A 19,357-nucleotide genomic window follows, 5' to 3' on the forward strand; every position below is an offset into this window, starting at 1 on the left:
TTCCTTATCTCCGTCTAGATCCCTTTTTAATTCTCTCCTCAGCACCAGGTTTATGAACATCTGACCCTCAGAGTTGGATCATGAAACACACTTTTGCTGCCGTTGCCTGTTGAATAAAATGAACCAGAATCCGTCAGAGTCTCTTTCTCTGATTTCCTCCTCCTGACTCAGACGTCTGACTCCAACCCCCCGACCAATCGGTGGCCTGTAGTGTGATGATGTCAGATACAGCTGACTCAGCAGCTTAGAACCTCGGTAGAATAGATACAGAAAAGTATCTACTCGTCACGCCTCCACCCGCCTAGACCCCTAGTGGAGAAGAACCAAACCGAGTGGAGGAGAGTCGAGTCTGGCTGAGTAGGTGCTAGTGGAAAAGGGCCACTTGTTTTCTCCCCCCTGAGTGTAGTAATGATCTGAGGATAAGAGGAGCTTTTTTTGTTATGGATCAGTCTCATTTTTTTCTGAAATGTCATTTATGTTGCCTTGTGCAACATAATGTACCATATATATATATATATATATATATATATATATATATATATATATATATATATATATATATATATATATATATATATATATATATATATATATATATAATAACGTATCTTTCTTTTGCATCAGTGTGTTAAAAGGTTACGCCATCCAGCACCTCCCCGACGGCACCGTCATGGTGGAGTCCATCGTCATCAAAGTCTCCTCTTCTGCTGAAGACACCAACTCCAAAGTCCTGCTCCTCTCCTGGAGCTATCAGGTACCGTGGTGTTGACTTCATTTACCATTTAGTCTTTATATAACACCTTTAGAACCTGTGGTTATTGCCTCGCATGAGGAATTAATTTTGTGACGGTGTTTTTCATGCACAACAGGAAGCAGCAACAGGTTAAAGTGATGAAAGTTTCCTTATTAACTATAAAAACATAAACAGCACAGTGGAGACAAACCCCTCGTGGTTTCCTCTCCGCTACAGGGACTAAAAATAGTTTCTATAAAAATGTTTCCATCAGGTCTCACATCGCTTGCTTTTAAGACGTTTTAAATGCAGTCTGCTGTAGAATATGGCTCAAGTCTCGATGCAGTCAGCTTTTCAGCATGTGTATAAATAAAAAATGTAATTGAATTTTCATGTTGATGTAATAATAGCACACTTGTACTATCCAAAAAAAAATCGGCATCATGAGCAGTTAATGTAGGCAATTAAAACATTTGAGTAAAATAAGATCTATTTTGGGATTATTTCTCATTCAACACTGCAAAAACTCAAAATCTTAATATTTGTCTTATTTCTAGTTAAAATGTCTCATTTTTAGTCAAAAAATCTCATTACACTTAAAACAAGAGTCATCAACCAGAAAAATAACTTATTTGAAAATTTTCACTTGAAATAAGCAAAAAAATCTTGTTCCACTGGCAGATTTTTCTACTTATTTTAAGGGAAAATCTACTTGAAACAGGTGAAAATTGTTGTTTTCTTTTCCAGTGATCCAGTGAGTCTTGTTTTAAGTGTAATGAGATTTTTTTTTACTAAAAATGAGACATTTTAACTAGAAATAAGACAAGATTTTGAGTTTTTGCAGTGAAGATAATCAGAAATCTTTCGGTTCAGATGTAAAAAGGGGTGTTTGTTTGGCCGTTGTGGGCTGATGTTACTGCTCTGAAACCAGTCACGGTGAATCAGAATGAAAACTGAGGATCAGACGTTGCCAGTTTGAACCCACCAGGCTTTTCTAGGTGATCCAGGCCGAAGGAGTGACAGTGATTTTTTTAACAACCTTGAATGAGGAACATATGACTAGAAAAAATGGTCTTTTATAAAGACACAAAATACAAAACAATGCTGTACGTTTGCCCTATTGTTCCAGTTTGTAATGCTTTATAACTGTTTAAGTTTTAAAGAGAAAGCCAGGCCAACCATTTTCCACAAACTGAACTAAAAGTAAATGTCAGGTTTGCATTATGCATCTTCAGTTTCTGACAAGTACAAATATTTAGACACAAACTGAATAGTTTCTCTCATGTATGATTTGACTTTTTTCTTTTCCAGAAATGTAACAACTAAAATTAAATAAATAAATAAAAGTAAATAAATACATACAATTTTACATCATAAAAAAGATTGATTCATGCTCACCTTATAAGTGTAAGAGGAGATTTATTTTTGTTAAGAAGGTTATTTTGGTAATTCAGGGTTGATTATTTTATAAATCTATTCTTTATATTCTGATGTAAATCAGGGACTATAATGACACTAGTCAGTTTATCTGTAGTGATTAGTCTGTTTTAGATTGGGCGGAGTGATACGCCACAGTACGGCACTAGGTGCTGTGTTGATGTTCTAAAATCCTACACTGTTGAGGGACATTAAAGTACACTGGAACTCAGCAGAAGTTGTCCCCGTGTTTATCCTACTCACCACCCCAAAAAGGTTTAATTTAATAAGGTAAGGCTTAACTCTACACCAGACTTACATCAGTAAAAGTTCAGAGCTCAAAACCTGCAAGAGTCCCGTGATCGGGACCAAAACGGTACTAGTTTCTTCTGAGGAGGAAGATTTTGGTCCGTGGGTCGAGGCGCGGCCGTTACTAGTCAACACAATTTATTAATATTAATAACCCAATATCCCGATACAGTTTGTCACCTCCACGACACGTATCGTGACGTTTTTGTATCGTGAAATTTCGTGGCACGATATATTGTTACACCCCTTATACATACATAGCTGCCCATTTCTGTACATAAATATAAACAAATCTACCCTTTCACCCAATAGTGTTTTATTTCAGGCCCCTAAAGGCTTTAAGGCTTTAAGACGGAACATGTTACTCTCAAATCTCCATGTACTTTTCTGCTCTAATGTTGCCATCGCAGAAGTAAAAACGGTCTTTGCTGAGGGTTCTGATCCGACCTGAGACATTCCAGAGCCTGGTGTTTGGGCTCGTTGCTTCTTTCCTGCTCACTCTCATCTCATCTCAGCCGAGCCCACACACGTCACAGCCCCAGGATGAGAGAAACATAAAGCTTCTTTCTGCACAGTAAAGTTTTATTGGCATCTGTCAGGGTTAGTGTTATTGTCCGTGGGTTCATGTCAGGCGTTGGTGACTCACGGGGAAGTGTCTGATAGGTCAGATGTTTAGATCCGCCCCATCGCCCTTTACACCCAAATTCCTCGGGATTCTTTCACTCATGCAATGAAAGACTGATCCCTTAGTTTTTAGTCATTTGTTGATAAACTGCTCATTTTTGATCCTCGGTGACTTTCATGGTCACCGTTATTTGTTAACACTGCTTTTGTACAAAATCGTGACTATTTGTTGTTTTTGAAGAACTTTATTCTAACTTGGCCGTTAGACTGAAATCACCTTCATGTCGACATTCTTCATGTTTCAGACCTTCTAGAAACCCAGAAGTGAGAAAGTGATGTACAAATGAAACCTGACAAAATGTCCTGGTCTCGTACGTCTGCAGTGAAGTAGTCAGATTACATCAAAGCATAGTCTGTATTTTCCTTATGTTTTTTTGATTTGAGGTTATAAATAGTTCTGTTGCTATAATTAAATGATTAAATAAACCAGCAGCACAGGAACACACAGAAGTCTCTAGGATCTTCCCGAGCAATTCTAATCAGATTCAGACGACTTTATTCCTTTGGGAGGTTTCCTCGGGGAAACTGACATCTCCATCTCACTCACTCAGCACTGACATGTATAAATATAAACACCCATATAAAGACAAAAAGATAAAACATTAAAAATAATGATAAAAATAGGAATGCAAGCAGCGATGAACGGGCCCTCGCACGTGCAATTTTCACCAATAAAGGTCAAGTACTCAAAACTAAGTCCGATGACTCCACCCATGACTCTCTATATCAAACCATTCAAAAGTTCTGGCAGAAAGTAGGAACTATCAGATATGGACCAATCAGATGAAGGGGGGGCGCGCTTTTTGGCGTCTATCGTCGCCACGGTAACGCTTTTGACTGAGAAAAGTAATGCGTGGTGTTGCAGGATGTAGACGCACATTTTGATGTATAAACACCTGGGTGCACGTTACGGTTCAGGCCGTATTAACGGCCGAAGGAATGGCATAACTTTCACCAAAATTACACGATTAATTCAAAATGGCCGACTTCCTGTTGGGTTTGGGCCATGGCGCCAAGAGACTTTTCTTTAAGTTGTGACATGATACAGGTGTGTACCGATTTTCATGCATGTTCGTCAAACCGTATTGTGGGGCTTGAGGCACAAAGTTTTCTAGGGGGCGCTGTTGAGCCATTAGGTCACGCCCATTAATGCAAACCATTAAATATCACATTTTTCACCAGACCTGGCTTGCGTGCAAAATTTGGTGACTTTTGGGGCACGTTTAGGGGGAAAAAAGGCCCTCATTTCATCAGAAAAATAAAAACAAGAAAGAAATAAAAAAGAATTCCTTCAGATACAATAGGGCCTTCGCACTGTAAGTGCTCGGGTCCTAATAAAAGGTAAAAACAAAAATAAACATAATGTTTATTACATAAACATAACATAAACAATGGCAGGTAAAAACTCCCCTAGTGGGAGAAAAACCTTAATCCAAACAGTGTAAGGAAAAACTCCCCTTTAGGAAGAAGAAACCTGGACCAGGACCTGGATCATAAGGAGAAACCTGGACCAGGACCTGGATCATAAGGGGGTAGAAACCTGGACCAGGACCTGGATCATAAGGGGGATCCTCCTGCTGGAGACCAGCCGGGCTTTCCTGTCCAACACAAACAAATACGGGGGACACCCAGTCCAACGGCGCTGCGCTGGCCCGGGGTTCACATTTGGCTGGTGCTCACACAGTCCTGGTGCTGAGACCTGAACACACTGGTGTGGGAGGACAGGACGAGGGTCGGGCTCTGAAAGTGAGACTGGTGAAAGCTGAGGGCGGGGGGAACCTGCCACCGAACTGTCACCGCGTCATGGGAGGAACGTGTTTCCGTGGGGTCGTGGGTTCCAGGCGAGGCGGAGAGGAGCCACAATAAAACGGAAAACAACACCGTTACTTTCTACTGCCTTACAGAAAACACTGGCTGGTGTTTGTGCAGACTTCACACTGTAGTTTAACATCTGCAGGGGAAACTGTTGACTCTGCACTCAGGAGATGAAACTAAAATCTCAAGGACTTTTTAAAACTGGCATCACAAATCATGATATTAAAGCAGAAAAAGACACATTTACCAAGGTAAAAACAGTGAAAGAGCTTTTAAAGGAAATCAATCTTACACATATCGAGATTTTATACTATATTTTAGATGCAGTTAAATGTGTTATTATACTCACCTGTTTGCTGAAACACACTTAAATAATTTTGAATAATTACTTCATTACAGTTCATTGATTCAGTAATTTCCTGAAATATAAACAAATGCAGTTGAAGGTTTTTATAGAAGTGAAGTGTGATTAAAATGATTTTTTAATTGTAACTCTGGTTTGTGACTCGTGTGGTTCAGGATGAAGACCTGGGGAGCTACCTGTCCTCTCTGCTGAAGAAGGGCCTTCCCTCCGGACTGTGCTGAATCCTCTGGTCACAAACGCCGAGCATTTGGAGGGAACTTCCCGTCCGAGCTGCTCCCTCCCTCTGAGAGTTAGAAACTCAGATGTTCCCATGGAAACCCGAGCACCGAGGCTGGACCTGCTCCCTCGTCTCACCGCACTGGGACTGTGTTTCCTCATGTGTCCAGATTGGTTCAGTTTTTTATGCATCATTAGACTTTTAAAGAAAAATCAGATCCTCCAATTCTGCTGTAAATCTCTTTATTTTGAATAAGCCAATGTGAATAAACACTTAGACAGAAAAGGTTGGTTTTGTAGTCCTGTAAGTGTGCAGCCAGCGATCCTGAAGCGTTCATGTATACAGTAATCCCTGTTTTTCACGGGGGTTATGTTCCAAAAAGAACCCGTGATAAGTGAAATCTGCGAAGTAGCAACTTTTTTTTTTTTTTTTTTAACAATTATTATACAAGGTTTCTTCGGATGCTGCTGCATCCTGACTCGCTCTGTAGCGTCTTTTTCTCCTAAAGCTGCGGTGCAGGAGTGTTTATTCCAGAGAAGAACATAGTTATGGGTTGTTGTTGTCACTCTTTTTTTCTTCTGAGCAAAAAGATTCTTCTAAACCGACATGAAACCATGGATTATATCTGAGACTGAAATGAACGATTCATCAAAGGCTCCCGTTCTTGAGCTGCTGCTGAAGCTCATTGGCCGTTCTCAGCTTGTTGCTAAGCAACCAACGTTACTAAGGGAATGTGCATGACGTCACAGATGCGACTTCACAGCGGGTTACACCCACTGAGTGTCAGAAAGACTGAGTGTCAGAAAGACTGAGTGTCAGAAAGACTGAGTGTCAGAAAGACTGAGTGTCAGAAAGACTGAGTGTCAGAAAGACTGAGTGTCAGCGTAAACTTTCAGTTTGAGCAACTGGAAAACATCTAAAATGGACCATGGACCACTGGTTCTTGGTAACTGTACCAAATATTAATGTCCATGGACCACTGGTTCTTGGTAACTGTACCAAATATTAATGTCCATGGACCACTGGTTCTTGGTAACTGTACCAAATATTAATGTCCATGGACCACTGGTTCTTGGGGTAACTGTACCAAATATTAATGTCCATGGACCACTGGTTCTTGGTAACTGTACCAAATATTAATGTCCATGGACCACTGGTTCTTGGTAACTGTACCAAATATTAATGTCCATGGACCACTGGTTCTTGGTAACTGTACCAAATATTAATGTCCATGGACCACTGGTTCTTGGTAACTGTACCAAATATTAATGTCCATGGACCACTGGTTCTTGGTAACTGTACGGGTCACTGTCAAGTCCAACTGTCTTTAATTTAAACTGATAATCAGCTGTTATCCCGTCTTCTCCACTAGTTGCAGCTGTTTTTGCCACTCAGTGCCTCTAAAGCCGGGCAGACACTGTGCAATTGTCGGCTCGTTTTGAGCCGATTTTCCAGTCGTGCGACTTTGTTTTGATCGGGCAGGATTTCGACCCAATCGTTGCTCGTGCCTCGTGCAGTATACGTGGGGTAACGACGAGAGATTAACACCTCACGACGAGAGATTAACACCTCACGACGAGCTCCCGATCACAAATCGTGAGGTCGCAAGGAAATCAAGCGTGTTTGAAATCCTGGTCGCTCCTTGTGAAGGAATCACACAGTTGAAGCAGCTACGACCCGATTGGACTCATCCTTTCACAGAGAGCATGCGCAATCTCTGATGTCACGTCAAAAACTATTATTTGTAGTTTAAAGTGTTGCAAATTCACATTACAAATCATGTTTTAATAGCAGAAAAAAAGACAGCATTTCCACGTACTGTGCGGGTCGCCGCGTACCTTACGCCGTAGGCTCTGCGTTGGTGTAACGCGGAACCATAAATCAGCCTTTAGTGTGTCTGTCTGCTGTTCAGAACACCTCTTTTTTCTCTTCTCATTTTGCTGGGACGTCGGTCCCTCCGCCGAGACACAACTTTTGCGGTATGCGTTCATTGTTGTGTCTAAAAATGATGCGCAGTGCCGACCCAATCAGAAACGGTACAGATATTTTGGAATTTTTTTAATATATATATAAAAAAATAAAATTATAAAAAAATAAAGGATCCCCCATAACTTTGATCAGGTGGGCAGGACACACGTTTGGGTTGGCACAGCCCACCCCTGCCCCAAAACCGGCCTCGAGTTCCAGTAACAGAGGTCCGACGGGAGGATTATGATCGTATAGTGTGAGCAGACGGGTCGCATCAGAGCATCGGCTCGTACAGTGTGAGAACATAAATCGTGGACTGTGAACTTTTGAACTCAGCAATCTAGTCGTGCAGTGTGAGATGGGGCAGTCTCAATGATTTAAAATATCGGACAGTGTATGCCCAGTTTAAGGGGGCTGGTCCAGTGGGGAAGTGACGTCAATGCAGACCCTCTATTGACACAGGAAGTGAAGAAGCAGGGAGACTGTTTAGCCAATCAGAACGCAGAACACGATGCACAATACAAATCCGTGAAGCAGCGAGACGTAAAAGCTGCACCGCGTTCCAGCGAGGGATTACAGGGTCGGCCATCACTCCCGCTGCCCCGTGATGCTGTACACCCCTCTGCTCCGGTTCACCATCCCCCACAGCCAGCTCCTCTTCAGCCTGTCCCAGCGGAAGTGGCTGGTGGTCATGTAGTAGAGCACGGGGTCCAGGCAGGTGTTGAGGGTGACCAGGGCCATGGTGACCCGCCGGGCCCGGTAGATGGCGTGGCGGGCGGAGCAGCTCTGGATGACGTCCAGCCGCTGCAGCAGGTGCAGCAGGTACACCACGTGGTTGGGCAGGAAGCAGAGCGCCGTGATCAGCAGGATGGTGTGGATCACCCTCACCGCCTTGCGGGCCTGCCGGACCTTGATCCTGGCGACGCGGCGGGCCACCAGCGTGTAGCACACCAGCAGCACCAGGGTGGGTACCAGGGAGAACAGCAGGCTCACGATGCTGAACGGACCCAGACGCTTCTCCCACTCCGTCCTGGCAAAGCTCTCGAAGCACCGGTGACCTGGACAAGACAAGACACAATTAAACAGTAAATAACACATAAAATGATAAGAAAAGAGGTAAAATAATAAAAAGAACAAGTTATTAAGAAATAAGGGCAGTAGATACAGCAGGCAGTACTGGAGTTGAGGGGGGATGAGGGGGGATGGCATCCTCCCTGAAATAAAAACGGTCCAAATCATCCCCCCTGTAAAACTGCCATCCCCCCTTTCCATCCCTTATGTCAGGGGTCACCAACCCTGGTCCTCGAGGGCCGGTGTCCTGCATGTTTTAGATGTTTCCCTCCTTTAACACACCTGATTCTAATTAATCATTGTTATCAGCTTCCAGGGCTGCACAATTCTGTTAATGACACAGTCACTTGTATCATGGTGCAATGAAGCAGGGAAACATCTAAAACCTGCAGGGACACCGGCCCTCGAGGACCAGGGTTGGTGACCCCTGCCTTATGTCATTTCATCAATGAATGTGGTTTTACTGCTATTTCAACATTAGAGTCATCACCAGAAAAATAACACCAGAAAAATAACTTATTTGACAATTTTCACCTGTTTCAAGTACATTTTCACTTGAAATAAGTAGGAAAATCTGCCAGTGGAACAAGATTTATCTTCTTATTACAAGCAAAAAAATCTTGTTCCACTGGCAGATTTTTCTACTTATTTTAAGTGAAAATCTACTTGAAACAGGTAAAAATTGTTGTTTTTTCCAGTGATGAGTCTTGTTTTAAGTGTAATGAGATTTTTTTACTAAAATGAGACATTTTAACTAGAAATAAGACAAATATTCTTGTTAAGATTGTGAGTTTTTGCAGTGATCCATGTTACTTATCCTGTGAAGGACAGAGTCATATTGATAAGTTCAGAAAAGTGTTTTTTATTGTTGTGTTTTGATGTATTTGATGTAAGCCCAGTGGATATTTAAAGCTTACAGAAGGCTGCATTTAACTGCTGCTATGTCATTCCTGCAGTATTTCTGCAGGTGTTTTGGTCACTGCTATTATTTGTAGTATATTATATTATTTGTAATCAGCACAAATTATCTGTCCCCATATGATCAAATCCACCATCCCCCCTGATTTTTTTTTCTTTACAACTCGAGTACTGGTGGTAGCATATAGATGTTGAATAGAAGCGGTCCGAGAACGGACTAGGCCTGTGTTGAAAAAATCGATTTTCTGATTCTAAATCGATTCTCATATTAATTCCTAAAAATTACATTACGATTTATTTATTTTTTTTCATCATTACATTACAACTTTTGATATTTTTTTGTTTATGCCCAAAAAAAGAATCTTTTGTTGGACACAAGAATAACTGGTGCCATGTTTTTGCCGTTAAATATATATGGTATGAAAACATTACAGTTTTCAGTTATAATTGCATAAATTGTCTATATTTCATTACTTTATATACTCTCTTGGCGTTACATTTGCATAAAATGCTAAAAACCAAATTCTCAAAAGTTAAAAACTGAAATAGGAACCGAAATAGGGAAACGGAATGTGGGAAAAAATAAAAAGGATTTCATACGGCCTCTGTTTGCTGCCCTGGACCTGTTCAGCTCAAAAAACAGTTTTAATAACACTAACCCAAATCAATATCGGAATCGGATCGAATCAAATATTGATAATCGATTCTGAATCTTAAGAATCGGAATCGATTCTTGACATTGGAATCGATCCCCAGCCCTAGAACGGCCCCTTGAGGAACTCCCACAGACCTAGAGACGCGTCTCCGATCTCCAGCGGGCCCATGAGGATGAAGACCAGGGCGGCGGCGCCGGCCGTGGCCCAGAGCAGCGCGCTCACCCCCAGGGAGAGCCGGGGGCTCTGCAGCTTCAGGTAGGGGTGGGGGTGGACCGTGGCCATGTAGCGGTCCAGACAGATGCACGTCATGAAGCAGATGCTCAGGTAGATGTTGGAGAAGTACAGCGTCCCCGTGACCAGGCAGGTGAAGTCCCCAAACACCCAGTGGTTCCGGTGGAGGTGGTAGTGGATCCGCAGGGGCAGCGTGCACAGGATGAGGATGTCGGCCAGGGCCAGGTTGCTGATGTAGACGCTGAAGGCCGTGCGAGGAGACGTCCTGATGAAGACCAAGAACGCAGCCACGTTCCCAGGCAGGCCCACGACCAACGCCAGGATGTAGACGGCCGGGAAGAGGTGGTACTGGAACTCTGCAGACGGGTCGGAGCAGTTGGTCCCGTTCATCGTGCTCAGATCCAGGAGATTCTCTCGTGACGGGTCAAAGATGACGCAGACTGATTGTTAAAGATGTGTCAGTGTTGTGGGGCATCTCCTGTGAGAGGAGAGAGAACACTTTAACATGACATGTAACATGACCTCTTACGCAGAGTTGGTAGTGACGAGCTACATTTACTCCATTACATTTACTTGAGTAAGTTTTGGGAAATGTTGTACTTTTAGGAGTAGTTTTGAATCACTATACTTTTTACTTTTACTTGAGTAGATTTGTGAAGAAGAAACTGTTCCTCTTACTCCGCTACATTAGGCTACGTTGAGCTGTTACTTTTCTTTTATCCCTTTTATCCACGTACGCGTCAATCTCATGACATCACTGAGTGATTGTTTGGGAAAAATGTTTGTTTTTGCATGTTTTGTCACATTTACACAGACTCAAACACACACAGAGTTTCTATGAGTTCATGTTTGTTCTAGTTCTGCCTGGTTAAAAAGAAAAGTACAAAGGCTTGACATTTTGTACTACTTGTGCTTAATTATTTTTTTATTCTGTTATTTTATTATTTATTAAAGTACTTGAATTTACTTTAAGCTTATTTTAATTTAAGCCATTTTTTATTTTTTTATTAATTTTAATTTATTTTATTATTTTATTGATTTAATTTGCCTGAAGATGATTATTTTGTACTTTTGTCTGTTTGAATGGTTGTGTTAAAAAAATAAATCAGCCGTTACTCAACAGTTACTCAGTACTTGAGTAGTTTTTTCACCAAGTACTTTTTTTACTTTTACTCAAGTAATTATTTAGATGATACTTTTTACTTCTACTTGAGTCACATTATTCTGAAGTAACAGTACTTTTACTTGAGTACAATTTTTTACTCCTCTACCCAGCTCTGCTCTTACGTGACTGATTTGAATACAGTATCTTATTCAGTCTTAACAGGGTTCGTACGTTTTGAAAAAACCTGGAAAAGTCATGGAATTTGAAAATGACATTTTCAAGGCCTGGAAAAGTTTTGGAAAAATAAGTTCACCCCAAAAGTTCTGGAAAAGTCATGGAATTTATTTTTCTCGCTTAATGATAACATTTAGTAATAACAGCCTATAAGGTAGATTTAAAATTGATCAATAAATATTTCGTATCAAAGTCTCACGCGTTATCTTGCGCATCATGCAGATCGGATGGAGTGACCACATTCTCCTACAGTTATTACAGTTATATTAGATCACTATAAAACATATACTACATATAGTACAACATAATACAACCATAATTGTCACTAGATCTCCACTGTGGTGACTTTTTACATAGTTTTATTCCTATATTTCATTCATACATTGATGTTTTAGAGGTCATGTATAGTCATGGAAACTTGCTGGAAAGTCATGGAAATTTGTTGGTTAAAATGTGTATGAACCCTGTTCCTGTTTCTTACAACAAAGATTCATTACATTGTTTTCAATGTAGACAATTGAGGAATTTCCCTTTATATATTGAAGTGAAACAAGACAGTAAACCACTAGCTGCAAGTAGACCAGGCAAATTCAATTCTATTTTATTTATATAGCGTCTACTACAACAGAAGTTGTCTCTAGGATCTTTCCAGAGACCCAGAACATAAACCCCCGATCAATTATTACATAAACATAACACATTTATGTTTCAATAATGCAAGCATATTTGAATATTAGACTATTTGAATACATTGAATACTGCTAGATTTTTGGGAAAATGTGAATCCTGATGACTAAAAGAGTTTCATTAACATGGTTTAAGTTTCTCTCACAACCAATTATTCCATATGTTGTACAGGCACCTATATTTCATATATAAGGAAATCCAAAACATCTGAGAAATTCTTTGGAAAATGAATGACTTACCAGATTGAATGATTACTTTGCTGCATGTGCATATTAAGCAAAGCCCCGTGACAGGTTGATAACGTGATGAAAGCTGCTGCTCCTCTCAGACATCTGTAGTACAATGTGCTGCTACATGTTCCATGCAGTTTCCTGTTTCTACAGTATGTGAAGGTGACAAATGAAAGACAGGAAACCATAGTCTGCATTCTGCACACAATACTTTTATCCCCCACCCACTGCAGCATCCTTAGATATGCACAAGTGTTTTTAATTATCCTTCCGGTAAATCATCAGTACTTTCATTCTAAACGTGAACAGAAAATTTATCTGTTATCAATTTTGCAAAACATGAAAACTCTGAGAGCAAAGACAACTACTTACAGTGGTACAGAAAGTATTCAGACCCCTTTAAATTGTTCCCTCTTTGTTTCATTGCAGCCATTATGAGGGTAAGTGTCGATGCAAAACCTCATTTTTACTATTGCTCGTTGTTCAAACAGCCACTGCTTCGGAACAATGGAGGAAGCTCCGGCAGGCGGAGTTAGTTGTGGGCATGGTTTGCATTTTGATTACGTAACGAAAATGCGCAAATCTGAACGGCTCGTAGATCCACATCACACTGGACGGCTCATCTGGGCGGCTGTACAGACACTGCAGAATTTGGTTCTTTCCTCCTTCTCTGAGTTGGCAGGCTGAGGGGAGACCACTTTATATATGTTAAAGCAAGAGAAAACCTGTTTTTCATAATAGGTCTCCGCAGAACGCTAACGCAGAACCATAATTCAGCCTTAACTCCGCCGGCCGGAGCTTCCGCCATTTTTTCGTAGCGGTGTATCGCGTCATTCAGGCAGCCAATCAGCACAGAGCCTCATTATCACAGCCCCGCCCACTCAGAATCCTGCATAGATAATGAGGTTAGAGACTGGGAGGATAAAGACATGGTTTAGAGGCTGAATTTCTAATTTATTTAGCAAAAACAATCAAAAGCTCGTTTTTAAGACATTCAAGGCCTGTTTAAAATAGACATTAGATGCCATAATAGGTCCCCTTTAAATTTAAAAGATTGTTTCAACTGAATCTTAAACCAATCTTTAAACAAATCTTAAATCAATCTATTTCTACATGAGAAATATGAACTGGTATAGAGTTCCAGCCAACCATGGCTCTGTAAAAAAAAAAAGTTATCTGTATCAAACCTGTTCTCACCCTCGGTGGTATGAACCTCCTTTCCTGTCTGATCCAGACAAATGTTACATCTGCCTGAGTCCCTTTGAGCAAGCGGTGGGCTCCCCGGAGAGCTGCCTGCATGTCTTGTGTCTGCAGTGTGTCTCATATCGCGCATGCTTCACAAAGTTCACCTTCAGTTTTACCACTGCTCACAAAATGGAATCAGAAAATCATTTTCTGCATCTAATTGATTGATAACTGGATAATGTAACGTGGCAGTCCTGTCCTGGTCACGTGGGGTTAAAGGTTTCAACATCATAGCTGATTCAGTGAATACAAGACACCAGTTTATCTGTTTCTATAGTCATTTATCAGTTAATCTGTTAATGGGAGGTTTTGCTTTGTTTCTTCCAACAATGAAAGGTTGCAAGCAAGTAGTTATCAGTCAATAAGTTGTTCAGTTTATAAATTGATAATCCAGAACATAAATATGTTCACTGTCATGTGTTTGTAAGTAAAGTATTCATATGTAAGACGTTTTAAACAGCAAACATTTGGGGGTTTTCTTTTTCTTTCTTTTTTTTTTTACCTTGTCTGCACACATATTAATGGTTGATACCATGCATTTGGGGGTTTTCAATTAAATGACTTTGATCAAAACTTATTTATAATGTAATGTTTTTTTTTGCACTGTAAACAGACTTTATTTAGGCATTTAAATAATCAAAATATGTTTCCTGGGGTTTTGAACCTGAGCACTGGAGCAGAAGGGAACTGGATTTCTTACTTTCTGTTTTTAAATCTTTAATGTGAGATGTTTCTTCAGCTTTAAGCGGCTGCTGACAGACGAGCTGCAGCTTTGACAGTTGGTGCTAAATCCAAACTTTGAGTTGCTAAAGTCAAATGTAAATTATTGACGCATTGATCCCTTCTGAGCATCATTCGGTGTTTTGTGCACCATGTCTGGTTTGCCTGGTCGGCACGCTGGATTTGTTGGTCGCATGAATCAAGATGCAAATAGCCATGAAACCGCTTTGGGAGGAGAGCCCAAGTGGACCGGTGAAAGGTTCTTGGAAATATTGTGTATTTTAAAGCTTTGACAAAAGCTTTTCAGGGTCAAGAAAACAAGTCCAGTTTCCTTCTCTTCTGGCTTTTTTGATCTCACATGTTCACAGGTTCATCGAAGTCCAAGGGAATACAGTTAAATTCAGGCTTATCACAATCCAGTTATATCCCAAATAATCTCAATTCATTTCAATTTGCAATTAATTTTGAAGCTACAGTAACATCTGTGTCTACTAGGTTTGAAAGGGAAGCATCCTGAAGACCCAAACTCACACTCTTAACAGTCAACTAAAGAAGCTGCAAAAATACTTAACATAATAGGATGTGGATTTCTGAAACGTCTTATATTCTTCTCCTCTCCAGTGCAGTCCAATTCAAATTCATATACTGTATAGCCAATTTATTTAAAAAACAACTTTTTCTTCCCAACTGGCCTCCATCAAAACCAGGCTGGTGAAGCGGGACCATCTGCCTCAACCAGCGGCTCCATGCAGGTTAGTCAATACAAAGAAAAAGGAACAGCTCATTAAGTGTACATTTTTCAAAAAAATATTTCACAAGACTGGAGGTTTTTCATTGGTCAGCTAGAGCTAAAGCAGCTTTTTGGAAGAAAGGAAACATCACTGAGAGCCAAGAAAACTCCTGTTGCCTGGATTGGTCCCTACACTTTACAATTTATTTTGACATTTTCATACCCAGAATAAATGTTTGTACTTCAAAATACACTTGAAAGCCTAATCAGAAAAGAAGATGATTATGAGCTGATTCTGCATGTGTTACAGTAAATGAAATGACATCTTAAGCACAGAATATGAAATACTGACTGAATGCTGAAGGACTTCCTTCTGCTTTGTCTCAAACCTCAGACTCCCAACACGTTAGTTAGTTAGTTAGTTAGTTAGTTAGTTACTTTCAATTTATTGTCCTTTCTGAAATTCTTTTTGCATCTGTGGCAGTCAGAATACATGTCAAAAACAAAAAAACAGAATAATATACAAGACAATTTGACATAAAATGATTAAGTGCAGTATGGTACAACACTATACAATAACATAACTTGTAACTAATAACACAATGATCCTAAAGTGCTTCACACCAAACCTAGTGGATTATGAAATGAATAATGCATCTATAATGTATTTAGCTATACTAGAGGGTATAAAAGATCTGCTTCCTCCACCAGAGACCAGGCCCTGGAGGGGACATTCACTACAAGGTTTGCAGATGAGATCTTTCGTCCAAGCATTTGGAAATGTGCAGTTTTACATTAACTGAAGTGTCTGCTTCCACCTGCCTGCGGTAGGTTTCTTCCTCCTAAAGGGGAGTTTTTCCTTACACTGTTTGGTTTAAGGTTTTTCTCCCACTAGGGGAGTTTTTACCTGCCGTTGTTTCTGTTATGTTTATGTATTAAACATTATTTTTATTTTTGTTTTTACCTTTTATTTCTATTTTTATCTTTATTTTTAATGTTTTATCTTTTTGTCTTTCTATGGGTGTTTGAGGGAACACAGGCCAGAACGCAGCTCCCGAGGCTCCAGCCTGCAAACATGCACAAAAGAGAAAAAAGGGGGGCCGGCACAAGAAACTACAGGTACGATGGACAAAAATGATAGCTATGAGATATTTATAATAAATAAAAATGGTAATGGAGAAGAGAGGCAGGGAAAAGGAGAGGAGAAGAAGGGTGAGAGGCACCGCCCAGTGGATCATGTCGGTGCCCCCCTGCAGCATAGGCCTATAGCAGCATATCTACCGCGAAGCTATATTTGAGACTAACTATTATAGTCTTGTTCTATAGCTGCAACTATGACTACTGACTCTAACACACTAGAGTTTACACTACCTAGAGATTTACCAACACCAGCTAGAGGTTTACTAAACACTAACTATAAGCTTTACTAAACAGAAAGGTTTTAAGTTTAGTTTTAAAGGTGGAGGTGGTGTCAGCCTCCTTAACCCAGATTGGAAGTTGGTTCCAAAGTAATGGTGCCTGATAGCAGAACGCCCGCCCTCCAAATCTACATTTAGATACTCTAGGAACTACGAGTAAACCTGCACTCTGAGAACGGAGAGCTCTGCCAGGAACATAAGGCACTATCAGGTCTTGTAAATAATGCGGAGCTAAGCCGTTTTGGGCTTTATACGCAAGTAATAAAATTTTAAATTGGATTCTGAATTTTACAGGTAGCCAATGGAGCGACGCTAACACTGGAGAGACGTGGTCTCTCCTGCTGATTCCTGTCAGCACTCGTGCTGCTGCATTCTGGATCAGCTGGAGCCTATTCAGCAAATTACTTGGACATCCTGCTAATAACACATTACAGTAATTCAGTCTAGAAGATACAAACGCATGAACTAGTTTTTCTGCATCACTCTGCGAGAGGATTTTCCTAATTTTTGCAATATTACGGAGATGGAAAAACGCTATTTTACAAACCTGATTAACATATGGTTTAAACGACAAATCCTGATCGAAAACAACACCAAGGTTTCTCACAGTTGCACTGGAAGCCATCGCAACACCATCTAATCCCTTCCTAAGATGCTCTGGACCAAGAATGATAACCTCTGTTTTATCTGAATTTAGAAGCAGGAAATTTCTGGATATCCAGTCCTTGATGTCCCTAAGACATGCCTGAAGTTTAACTAACGGTTCTGTTTCATCCGGCTTCATAGACAAGTAGAGCTGCGTATCATCAGCATAACAATGAAAGTGTATGCCGTGATTCTGGATTATACTTCCCAAGGGCTGCATGTATAAACTAAACAAGATTGGTCCTAGCACTGAACCCTGCGGAACACCATAACAGACCCTTGACTGTTCTGAAGAAACCTCATGTACATGAACAAACTGGAACCTGTCAGATAGATATGATTTAAACCAACGTAGAGCTGTCCCTTTAATCCCAACAACATGCTCTAACCTGTGCAGTAAAATGCCATGATCTATAGTGTCAAAAGCAGCACTGAGGTCCAGTAGAACCAGTATGGAAACTAATCCCTTATCTGAGGTCCAGTAGAACCAGTATGGAAACTAATCCCTTATCTGAGGCCATAAGAAGGTCATTCGTGACTCGAACCAGTGCTGTCTCTGTGCTATGATGCATTCTGAACCCTGACTGAAAGACTTCAAACAGATCATTTCTATACAAATAGTCACATAACTGGCTTGAAACTGCCTTTTCCAGAATTTTAGACACAAATGGAAGGTTAGAAATTGGTCTATAATTAGCTAAGGTGTCTGGGTCAAGAGAAGGTTTTTTAAGTAAAGGTTTAATTACTGCCACTTTGAAAACCTGTGGTACATATCCTAAACTTAGGGATAGGTTGATTTGGTCCAGTATTGTTGTACTAATAAGAGAAAAAATATGTTTGAATAGTCGAGTCGGGATGGGGTCTAACATACATGTGGTTGACTTAGCTCTATTGACGAGTGAAGTCAGCTCAGGGAGGTCTATAGGATCAAAACAGTCTAGAGACAAGTCAGAGCGTAGGGAAGTCGCTAAAGCTGAAGAAACGCCCACAAATCCCAGCAACTTCTGTGTGTTCCTGTGCTGCTGGTTTATTTAATCATTTAATTATAGCAACAGAACTATTTATAACCCCAAATCAAAAAAAAAAAAAACATCAGGAAAATACAAACTATGCTTTGATGTATTCTGACTACTTCACTGCAGACGTACGAGACCAGGACATTTGTCAGGTTTCATTTGTACATCACTTTCTCACTTCTGGATTTCAGGTCTGAAACACATGAAGAATGTCGACATGAAGGTGATTTCAGTCTAACGGCCAAGTTACAATAAAGTTCTTCAAAAACAACAAATAGTCACAATTTTGAACAAAAGCAGTGTTAACAAATAACGGTGACCATGAAAGTCACCGAGTATCAAAAATGAGCAGTTTAACAACAAATGACTAAAAACTAAGGGATCAGTCTTTCATTGCATGAGTGAAAGAATCCCGAGGAATTTGGGTGTAACAGAGACAACTTCTGTTGTAATAGACGCTGTATAAATGAAATTGAATTGAATTGAATTGAATTGATTTCCGTCCGGTGGACCAGCATGACGGCTGTGACAGAGTTTGGTCGTGTTTCTGCTGATGTTTCCATGTTTAAACTGCATGCCACTGTGAGGGGGTTGGATTCCAGACCTGTTTCTGGTCCCACGGGCCCTGCTGGAGGCCTCCCTGCAGACACCGGCCCTGCAGACACCGACCCTGCAGACACCGGCCCTGGGGGGGCTGGACTGGTCCGGACTGTGCTGCCCCCCCCCACCTTACAGGTCATGCTGGTATCCGGCCTCATACCTGGCTTTGCTGAGTGTTGTTGTAATAGCGCTACGTCTATGATAAGTAGCTTCTGGTTATTCAGCAGATCATAAATTAGTATGCTAAAGTTTAGATTAACATTTGGTTGTTTGTGCTGGTATTGGATCTTAATACGGTGGATAAATCTCAGCTTTTGGCTTGTTGGTGACAACGTGTTGTTGCTC

At 40.7% G+C, this 19,357-nt stretch overlaps 2 protein-coding genes across 2 annotated transcripts in view; one reads left to right on the forward strand and one right to left on the reverse strand.

The window, feature by feature from the left end:
* The window catches only part of ints11 (integrator complex subunit 11), a 28,877-nt gene extending 23,034 nt beyond the window's left edge, over positions 1-5,843 (forward strand). Inside the window, exons 16-17 of the mRNA XM_061735205.1 lie at positions 625-754; positions 5,477-5,843. Coding sequence (XP_061591189.1) covers positions 625-754; positions 5,477-5,542 — 196 coding nt within the window. The 3' untranslated portion in view covers positions 5,543-5,843. The remainder of the gene's footprint in view (positions 1-624; positions 755-5,476) is intronic.
* On the reverse strand, positions 5,770-12,784 carry LOC133456679 (lysophosphatidic acid receptor 6). The gene is made up of 3 exons (XM_061735206.1): positions 12,648-12,784; positions 10,286-10,860; positions 5,770-8,564 (listed from the first exon to the last, which is right to left on the reverse strand). The coding sequence occupies exons 2-3, from the start codon at positions 10,770-10,772 to the stop codon at positions 8,095-8,097; spliced, it is 957 nt and encodes a 318-aa protein (XP_061591190.1). The 5' UTR covers positions 10,773-10,860; positions 12,648-12,784; the 3' UTR covers positions 5,770-8,094.
* Between the last annotated feature and the right edge of the window lie 6,573 nt (positions 12,785-19,357).

Source organism: Cololabis saira, chromosome 12 (assembly GCF_033807715.1).
Source record: "Cololabis saira isolate AMF1-May2022 chromosome 12, fColSai1.1, whole genome shotgun sequence".
In the NCBI taxonomy this organism is placed as follows: domain Eukaryota; kingdom Metazoa; phylum Chordata; class Actinopteri; order Beloniformes; family Belonidae; genus Cololabis; species Cololabis saira.

Coding starts and splice junctions, on each gene's coding strand:
- LOC133456679 (XM_061735206.1), bottom strand. CDS start 10,772: ATGAACGGGACCAACTGCTCCGACCCGTCTGCAGAGTTCCAGTACCAC. Junction 8,565..10,285: donor GATCGGAGACGCGTCTCTAG/GTCTGTGGGAGT, acceptor TGTCTTGTCCAG/GTCACCGGTGCTTCGAGAGC.